We start from the raw sequence: 10,291 nt of genomic DNA on the forward strand, positions 1-10,291 counted from the left end.
GTGAAAGAGGTGGTTAATTGATTCATGTTAAATTAATGTCATCACGTGGTGAGGACACAGCAAGAAGATGGCCATCTGGAAGCCATGGAGAGCGGCCCCAGGAGAAACCACACCTGCCAGCACCTGATCTCCAACTTCTGGCCTCCAGAACTGTGAGAAAATAAATTCCTGTTGGTGAAGCCACCTAGTCTGTGGCATTTTGTTACGGCAGCCTGAGCAAACTAACACTCTACTCAACAAGAATCTGCTGATGGATGATGGGACTGATGTGACTACGGGACTCTGCTCTAGCACCAAACTCTGTTTTATCAGCATAGATAAATAAATTCAAGTGGAATTTTAGTTTACCAAAGCATTCTTCTGTTCTTTGGATTTTTGTGACAATACCAGAGACTTAAAAGAAATAGAGATGGGAACTCACTATGTTGCCCAGGCTGGTCGCAAACTCCTAAGCTCAAATGACCCTCCTGCCTCAGCCTCCCAAAGTGCTGGCCTCCATGCCTGGCTTACAGATGTGAGCCTCCATGCCTGGCTTACAGATGTGAGCCTCCATGCCTGGCTTACAGATGTGAGCCTCCATGCCTGGCTTACAGATGTGAGCGTCCATGCCTGGCTTACAGATGTGAGCCACCATGCCTGGCTTACAGATGTGAGCCTCCATGCCTGGCTTACAGATGTGAGCCTCCATGCCTGGCTTACAGATGTGGGCCTCCATGCCTGGCTTACAGACGTGGGCCTCCATGCCTGGCTTACAGATGTGGGCCTCCATGCCTGGCTTACAGATGTGGGCCTCCATGCCTGGCTTACAGATGTGAGCCTCCATGCCTGGCTTACAGATGTGAGCCTCCATGCCTGGCCCAGAGACTTGTAGCATTCATTTGGGATTGCCTTCAAGTGGTAGTGTAATAGTTCCTTACGTTTATATTTATGATTCTCTATTGTACATTTGCCCATCAAATGATCTGTAAAAGAAAATCCACTTGAGTATATGAGGGAGGATCTATTTAATGCTCAATAAAGAGTGGTTTTTATTACCATTCCATCTTTAAGAAGGGCTACCTGAGCTTTCTCTGATGACATAACAAAACACATAATTGCAGAGGCCACTTTCTCTCTCAGGTTCTGTGGGGAAAAGGCAGTATTTCAGGAAAGTAGCATAAGAAATGTCTATACTAGTGCAAAGTTTAAACTTGAATAGGACTGTTTTGCTTCCCAGTGGAGTTCGTGGCAGAATGGAATCAGGGGACGTTCCAAGCCTCAGGGAGCGTCGTTTCTTCATTATTCCAGGGCCAGTGGCAGAGCTCTGTGTCAGTTCCTGGTGGTTTAATGAGGTTTCTGATCAGAGGGAAAAGCCTCATTGCTTGGAGCCATTTTGCAGCTACACTCTTTGTTGAGAAAGGGCAATGTGACAGGTAGACAGGTAATGGACAGGTAGCTAGATAATGTAGCAGTTCACGTAACTGCCCAGCCTGATAGATTTTGATTGTCACTTCCTTTGAGGTGAGATCTTACAGATGATGGACTTGGTGGAGTTGCGTGAAGTCTGAAGGGCTTGTGAGGGATAATGGCCCCCCAGGCACACAGGATGTTGAAGTCATGGGGCCGTTTTTTTGGGCTGTAATGATCAATAAGTCGGGTTTCCCTTTGCCCTCTAGTGGAGTTGGAATTGCCATCCTCTTACATAAAATCTGCTAATTGGCATGAATATCCTCTTGAATGTTCTGGGGTCAGCTTGAGAATTTCAGCGTGTCTATGCAGAGCAGGAAAAGGTGGAATTCCAGGACCCGGGGCAAATGCAAGTAGTAACAACTGTGAAGCCCTGGATGGTTTACAAGGTGATTTGGTGAAATACTCGTTGAAAGGAAAAGCTGGCCGGGTGCGATGGCTCACACCTATAATCCCAGCACTTTGGGAGGCCGAGGTACGTGGATCACAAGGTCAGGAGATTGAGACTAATCTGGCCAACATAGTGAAACCCCATCTCTACTAAAAATACAAAAAATTAGCTGGGTGTGGTGGTGTGTGCCTATAGTTCCCTCTACTCAGGAGGCTGAGGCAGGAGAATCACGTGAACCTGGGAAGTGGAGGTTGCAGTGAGCTGAGATCATGCCATTGCACTCCTGCCCGGGGTGACAGTGTGAGACCCCATCTCAGAAAAAAAGGAAAAGGTGTAGATAAGTCAAATTTAGTGTTGAGCAAAGAGTGATTCCAGAATTAGGCATCTCTCTGAACCAGAGCAGGTTCTTGGAACTGCAGCCTGCCATGCGGTTAGGCAGCCTTACAGGGAGAAAGCAGACGTGAGGCAGCGACGCTTTCGCTGGTCACTGCAGCATTTTGCCCTGTTGGAGTTGCCCACCTGTAATTGACTGAAGATGGGCTGCTGTTACTGACCAAGATCCTGCTATTCGCTAACCAGAGCACGCCTGCGCAGCGCTCCTGAGCTAGGCTTCTAGTTGGTTTTTGCACCAAATAAGATTGTAGTTTTAATTTGAGGACTGGGGTACAGGGGCATCCTCAGGCCAAATGTAGTTCAGCCTAATCTGCTGCTCACTCAGACTGAAAAGCCGCTGTTGAGACCAAGTGGCCAAAGTGATTTTCCAATACAGGCAGCAGAATCCTACATGCCAATGTCAGGTTGAGGCCACCCCCAGTCCAGACCTAAGCCTCAGACATCTTTGTGAAGAAGCAAGTGGAAATAAGGGGAAGGATCATACTGCAGTCTGGACTCGACAGTGGCGATCGTTTCATCCGTAACACTCGTTTAGACGCCCCACTCCCTCCTGGACACAGAAGCTCTACAAAGGCCTCTAGGCCACTCGGAAGGCCTGGTTTGTACCTCCTGGCTAAGGACAGTGTCCTTCTGCATTGTCTGAGCTTTACACCTGCTGTGTGCTGGGTCCTATGTAAGCTGACTTGTGAGTTCTGGACTGCATCGGTCGGCAGTGGGAGGTCTCACGTTTGAACACATTGTGGGTACATTCTTTATGCCTTGTATTTCTCAGCTGGGGCCATCCTGCAGGCCATGATGGAAGGTACCCCCTGTCTCCCTGAATTAGGGCCCGAGTGGTCCATGAACCTCACCACTGAGCAGACACAGACACCCCGAGGCTGAAGTCACCTTACTGCCCAAATCCCCTTCACTGGCCTTTGCAGCTGTGGCCACACCATGCCCAGTACAGGGTGACCTGTGCTTGAAGGTACAACAGTGTTGGTCTGAGCATGAACATGACACTGGGAGCCAGGTAGAACAGACCTTTGTTTTCTAGATGAGAAAGAAAGCCGAGCACCAGAGAGGCTAAGAACCTTTTCCAGAGTCGCAGAGCGGTCAGAGCCAATGCCCAAATTTAGGTTTTCCCTGGACTCCACAGTCCCTTCTGCAGGGTGCCTCACTCAGTGCAGGGAGTATCTAAGTATGTTGAGAGAGGCAGCCTCCTATCCCCAAGGAGACGGAGGGCTTTGGCTGCTGGGACATGAGGCCTGTGTTTTTTGTTTTAGTCTGAGATGGGTCTCACTCTGTTGCCCAGGCTGGAGTGCATGGTGTAATCATAGCTCAATGCAGCCTCGACCTCCCAGGCTCCAGTGATTTCCTCCCATCTCAGCCTCCCGAGGAGCTGGGACTATGCTCAGCTCTGTGTAAAAATTAGCTGCCATTGCTCTTGGCTAATTTTTAACTTTTGGTAGAAACGATGTCTCCATATGCTGCCCAGGCTGGTCTCGAACTCTCACCTCATGTGCTGTGATTGCTGGCATGAGCCACTGTGCCTGGCCACATGTTTTGTTTATTCCCTGGCCAGGTGTTGGTGCCAGGCTCTGTTCTAGGCAAGGAGAGGCTCAAAAACCTGCCTGGAGCTTCTCTGGCTCTGCTGGGTCCCCACAGGCTCCTCTGGGGCCACAGGTCCTGGCCCAGTGGCATGAGGGCACATGTGTGCCTTCCTCTTCCCTGCATGCCTGTTGAGGTCTGGATGTCTGCCCCTGGATGCCTGTGCCCCTCTTCTCTCCATCTGGGCTTGAGCATTTCCTGAGGCTTTTCCCCATGAAGCAGCAGTGCTGCCTGACGTCATTCTCAGGTGCCAGGTTTTCCATCTTCCTTGCAGTGCTACCTGTGGGCTGTGCTCCTCTGGCTGGCCTGACTGGCTTTGCCAGGACAGCTCCCAGACACACGCCCTTCTTAGAGGCCCGCTGAGACCCTCCTCCATGACAATGCTGCGAGGAGTGGGGACAAGGACCCGCCTCACAAACTGAAGTTAAATGGGTGCCAAGGAGAGCACCTTGCTTGTTTCGTCCTCCAGATAGAAGTATGCGTTTGATATCTGCCTAGCATATTAATAAATGGGCTCACTTGCAATCAACTGTTTTAATTGAGCACCTGCTGTGTGCTGGGTCCTATGTAAGCTGCAGGAACAAGGCAGATAAAGTCCCTACCCTCACAGAGCTCACACTCTAGTGTGGGAGGCACAGGACAAAGCAGGGAGGAAAGAAACAAAGTAACGGGTAGTGATCACGCCGGGAACTGCAGCGCAGGCTTGGGGGTGTGGCGTGGCCCTAGGGGCCATATTCGGGGAATGTCATCTCCTAGGGCTCTTCAGCTTTCCCAGCAGGCATGGCTGAGGTCTTCCCTGTGGGTGTCAGCCATAGAAAGAGCCCCCTGTGCTGCATCCCTGCTTCTGCCCCAGAGTGATGAGGGCTGGGGAGGCTCCTCATACGACCACCCGGCGCCTGTGCCCTGGTCACTATCACTGGGGTCATTCTTCGGGAACTGGCAGGTTCCAAGGCCCTAAAGAGTGGTTCTGGGAGTGGAGGCCTGGCTGTGGTCCCTTCCATTACTCTCCTCCCCACCCTCATGCCTGTGGAATCTGGGGTATTTGGAACTGTGCTTTCCTGACTTCCAGGACCACAGATCATGTGTATTGAACCCGTGCCCCCGAGTCTAAGTGCCCCTTTTCCACTGCAGCCGGGTCCCCATTCTCTAACTCACACACTCCTGGCTGGCTCAGTGGAAGGACCTCCTGTCACTCCTCTAATAGCATCTGACCCTCCCCTGGGAATGCTGGACCCTCTGAAGTGCACAGAAAGTAGTGATTCCTTAAACGTTAGTGTTTCTTTTTTTAAACAATGTAATATTGTTCCAATGAGGGATCAATTGATTACTTTTGGCTGAGATGTTAGTTTAGGACATAAATGTGAAATTGCTTTTTATAACCTGTCCTCACTGTTTCCTTATACATTTCCTAAATATACGTAATTTTCTGTGTCTTCATTTGTCATCTGTCAAAACAATAATGTTGCCGCTTTCTTCCATTATTATAAAAGGAGAAAGGTGAATCAGACCCTTCAAACGCTTCAGGCTGCAGCAAAATTTTAAATTTAAAAGAGAAATTTCTCCTCCTACTTGGAATCAGAGTGAATTTTTCCCCTTTGCACTCACTGTACAGTTGATGCAAGGATTCCTCTGGGAGTAAACAGATTTGGGCTATAAACACCTTATGAAAAATGACAATTCCTAGTGCTGTAGATGCTGCCTCACCAAGGGTGCTGTAGATGCTGCCTCACCAAGGGTGCTGTAGATGCTGCCTCACCAAGGATGCTGTAGATGCTGACTCACCAAGGATGCTGGAGATGCTGCCTCACCAAGGATGCTGTAGATGCTGCCTCACCAAGGGTGCTGTAGATGCTGCCTCACCAAGGATGCTGTAGATGCTGCCTCACCAAGGATGCTGTAGATGCTGCCTCACCAAGGGTGCTGTAGATGCTGCCTCACCAAGGATGCTGTTGGTACTAAAGGGTTTGTTGCCATCAGCACAAACACTGGAGCCATCTGCATTTTGGGTTTGCTAGACGCTTGCCCTCCAGTTCTAGGCTTATGTGATAACATTAATTAACTACTTTTGCATCATCCACTTGAGCCACAGGAAAATTTTACTTCTCCCAGTGATTCTACCCCTTATTATTCTCCAAAGAAAGGGCCCCGGCAATGTCGAAGAAAATGTGAATAGCTCCCTGGAGTGTGAGAAACAGTTCCACTTGTCCCCTGTATCATTTGGGCTGTCACAGATTAAAAAGGAAGCAGCCCCCTCCGCTGCCTCTGAAATATTCCTGAATATTGGCATACTCAAAATCTCTTTTTTCATGAGCATGGGCAGCAAGTTTGAAACAGAAGAAAACGGTTGTCTGATTTGGGTCATGGCTCCTTCAGTCCTACAAGGCTTGCAAAGCCAGAGCTGACATTCCCTCCTCCTAGGTGAGGGTGAGATTGAAGGGCTCCAGGTGGAAGCTGCTTAGGCTCTAGGAAAATTGAGAGGAGGCTGCTCATGGATCTGCAGAGGAAATGTCACCCAGCCAGATACATCTGAAATAAGTGCTGATTCTCATCTATCTCCTACCTGTCTGTCTGTACCTATCTATCATCTACATATGTGTGTATATATGTATTATGTATGTATCTATTATCTATGTCTGTCCATCTATCCATCTCTATCTTTATCTATCAATCATCTATCTTCTATCTCTATCTATTATCTATCTTCTATCTCTATCTTCTACTATCTGTCCTCTATCTCTATTGTCTATCCATCTATTTTCTATTATCTGTCTGTCTAGCTATCATCTATCTGTCTATCTATTATCTATCTATCCATCTATTATCTATCTATCTATCTATCATCTATCTATCTAGAGCAAGCAGGAGAGAACAGGCAGGCCTTTATCTATCTACTATCTATCTACTATCTATCTATCTATCTATCTATCTATCTATCATCTATATCTATCTATCTATCTATCATCTATCTATCTATCTATCTATCTATCTATCTATCTATCATCTATCTAGAGCAAGCAGGAGAGAACAGGCAGGCCTCTATCTATCTATCTATCTATCTATCTATCTATCTATCTATCTATCATCTATATCTATCTATCTATCTATCTATCTATCTATCTATCTATCTATCATCTATCTATCTATCTATCTATCTATCTATCTATCTATCTATCTATCATCTATCTAGAGCAAGCAGGAGAGAACAGGCAGGCCTTACCTTAAGTCTTCAAGGAACCCCAGCTTCCTCCACCCTCTCTGATAGTGCTGGTGCCTGAGGATTATTATGCAAAGTCCCTGAACAAGGTAGTGGATGAACTCAGGCTGCCTGGTGACAGTCAGGAATAGAGGCTGCGCTCTGCTCCCTGCCTAGGGCTTTTCCTCTGCCTCAGAATGCCCCCAGTTCTCCCACCTCCAGGCTGGCTGTGCTCCTCACAGGGCCAGCCTCCCCTGCTCTAGGTGCAAGTCCAGGCTGGCAGTGAGGCTCTTGGCCCAGGTCCCAGGAGAGGTGAATTCTGTCCCCGGTTCTGGCTTGAGCTAACTCCAAGGCCTCCTTTGTCCTTGGATCTCAATTCTGGCCACACCTGAGAGCCTTTTTAAAAAGTGTAGATGTCTGGCCTCCCCCAGGGACACGGATTTCTCGACACCAATCTTGCTCTCAGGAGCACCCTTCCCACTGCGACTGTGCAAGGGCGAAGCCCAGAGTCTGAGGTGGGGCCCCCATGTCTGTATTTAAAAAAAAAGAAAGAAAAAGAAAAAAGTTGCCTTTGATGAATCTGATGTTTAGTCTTCATCAGACTAGAGGCTTTTGTTATTTTATTTTAGTTTTTTATTTCCATAGGTTTCTGTGGAGCAGGTGGTGCTTGGTTACATGAGTACATTCTTCAGTGGTGATTTGTAAGATGTTGACACACCCAGTACCTGGGCAGTATACCCTATACACTCACAGGCACACCACCCTGTACACACCGGGTCTCATTAGACCAGAGGCTTTCGTTATTTTATTTTAGTTTTATATTTCTGTGGCTTTTTGGGGGACAGGTGGTGCTTGGTTACATGAGTACATTCTTCAGCGGTGATTTGTAAGATGTTGACACACCCAGTACCCGAGCAGCATAAGCTACACACTCTACAGCCATACACCCTGAACGTGCTGGGTCTCATCAGACCAGAGGCTTTTGAAAGACGTTTACCTTCCACGACTCAATAATTTTATTGATTTATTTGTTTTCCCTTCTTGGCTGCACTGGCCCCAGGCTGTAGTAAGGTACACAGTGCAGACGGCCCAAGCCTTTGCTCCCCCGGCTGTATATCCTGTCAGCGTGTGAATTGGTGAAATCCTTCCACCTTAGCAAGCCCATTGTCAGGGCTGCCTCACAGGATCAAGGACATAAGCTTTGTGAAAGTTCAGCCAAACCGTGGAGGTCAAATGGTGTCACCCTGTCTTGATGAAGATAAAAAGGAAGCCCTGATTGCAATAAGCAAATCTTACCTGAGAATGACACACAGAATTACCCAAAGAAACTCAGTGTAGGACTTTGCTAACTCAGTTGTTGTGACTATTAGCTACCATTGGATCAATATCTTAGCAATATTCAGATGGTACCTATGTAGGATAGCAGGAGAAAGTCACAGCACAGCCAGTATTAAAACCATATGTCAAGATGGTCATTGAGAACGAAAATTATGTGCAGAAAATACATGAAGTGGTGAGACTGTGTCCTTGAGTTTCACCATCCTGCTCAGGTGTAGACTCTGAGCTCTGTTGAAACACTCCACTGGATTTTACTTTGCAAATGAGCTCCTGTTCTGGGGCATAAGTCAAGCCCCTGTGTGTGTCCCAAGGTGGACTGCCGGGCTTCACTTAACTATTTTCACTAAGTCACTGCTTCCCTATTTTCAGCTCAGTGATTGTCTTCTGTTTGTCTTTTTCTTGCCACAGATGGACAGAAGAAAGTTCAGGAGGAATTTGACATTGACATGGATGCGCCAGAGACAGAACGTGCAGCGGTGGCCATTCAGTCTCAGTTCAGAAAATTCCAGAAGAAAAAGGCTGGGTCTCAGTCCTAGCGGGAGAGCCCCCTCTGAGTCCACCTGACAACACCAAACTCAACCATCATCTGTCAAGAAATGAAAAGAACAACACCCTAGAGAGAAGTCATCCACACACAATCCACCCACGCACAGCAAACCTCCAATGCATGTACAGAAACCTGTGATATTTATACCCTTGTAGAAAGGTATAGACAATGGAATTGTGAGTAGCCTAATCTCTATGTTTCTCTACATTTTCATTCCTCCTGCAACTATGTTCCTCGATGTTGTAATAAAATGAAGTTAAGATGAGTGAATTCAAGTGTCTGCCTTTCTTTCTATCTTTATTTTACCCGACGTTAGAGGTGACTGTGGGCCAGGTGTCTGTTTCCTTCTTCTCTTAGGAGTCAGAGATGTAACACGTTGTCTTCTGTTAGGAGTATTTTTTTGCTGAGAGTGAGAGATCCATTTTGAGTCATGCCTGGAGACTCTAATTTGGAGAGATTTAACAGCTGGCTGGTGATGGCAATATATTTTCTTCTTGCCACGGGAATAGAGCCCTCATCCTGGGGTGTCGAAGACTCAGAATTTTCCCTGGGGAATTATGACTGATCCAGGTACACAGCACAGAGTGCTCAAGTCTTTGATCCCCCGGCTCTATATTCTGTTACTGTGTGAATTTGAGAATGAAAAGGGAGAAGGTGATGCATCTGTGCTTGGAGAGTCCCCAGGTTTACTCAGCAGACCCATTTCAGATCTCCAAAGGGGACATGCTAGCGGTTACAGGCCATTCTGTGGCTCACCTGCAGTGCTCTGCACTTGTGTGGCTCCAGACTCCCCAACTTCCTCTATGCTGTGATGTGTCACCTGTTAGGCTTATTTATTACAACCTGCAATTTAGAGAAGCTATCAGGCTTCTATTCTACTCCATCTTTTTTTCCTGCAAACCTTGCAGGTAAACTGTTCTGCAAATCCCAAAGTGGTTTCATAGGCAGTGGGGAGAGGTCCATTGCATGGAGAGGACCTCGCCACTGATTCATGAGCCAGTTGGTTGAGTGGGTACCCACCTTGGGAGGCACCTGTGGCTTTTGTTTGAACTTTTTCACATGATATTGTGATGTGTAAGTCACGTCTCATCTTCAGCCTCCTGGGATGCTCCATGACTGCTCGTGTACCCTGTGGGACATCCCATGTCTTTCCTTTGCCAGCTCCTTAACAAAGGGTCAAGGTGGAGCATGAAGAATAATGGGAAAAGGGGTGAGGGATGGGGCTGTGTGTGTGCATGTGCACACTTGCGTGCATGGGTGTGTGGATGTAGGGAACGGTGGGAGTTAGGTGCAGGCAGGGCAATGACTGCAGGCAGAGGTGCCACTGTTCCTTCCGCAGGGCTCCTTTGACTGTCTCCTGGGCACAGATAGAGGAAGACTGGCATGCTTGGGT

At 47.7% G+C, this 10,291-nt stretch overlaps 1 protein-coding gene across 2 annotated transcripts in view; it reads left to right on the top strand.

The window, feature by feature from the left end:
* Nucleotides 1-9,168, top strand: part of PCP4 (Purkinje cell protein 4) — a 66,020-nt gene extending 56,852 nt beyond the window's left edge. For both annotated transcript variants that reach the window (XM_054248943.2, XM_002761434.6), the window contains exon 3: nt 8,760-9,168. In XM_054248943.2, coding sequence (XP_054104918.1) covers nt 8,760-8,887 — 128 coding nt within the window. In that variant the 3' untranslated portion in view covers nt 8,888-9,168. The remainder of the gene's footprint in view (nt 1-8,759) is intronic.
* Nucleotides 9,169-10,291: the final 1,123 nt, after the last annotated feature.

This window comes from Callithrix jacchus, chromosome 21 (assembly GCF_049354715.1).
Source record: "Callithrix jacchus isolate 240 chromosome 21, calJac240_pri, whole genome shotgun sequence".
Lineage (NCBI taxonomy): Eukaryota > Metazoa > Chordata > Mammalia > Primates > Cebidae > Callithrix > Callithrix jacchus.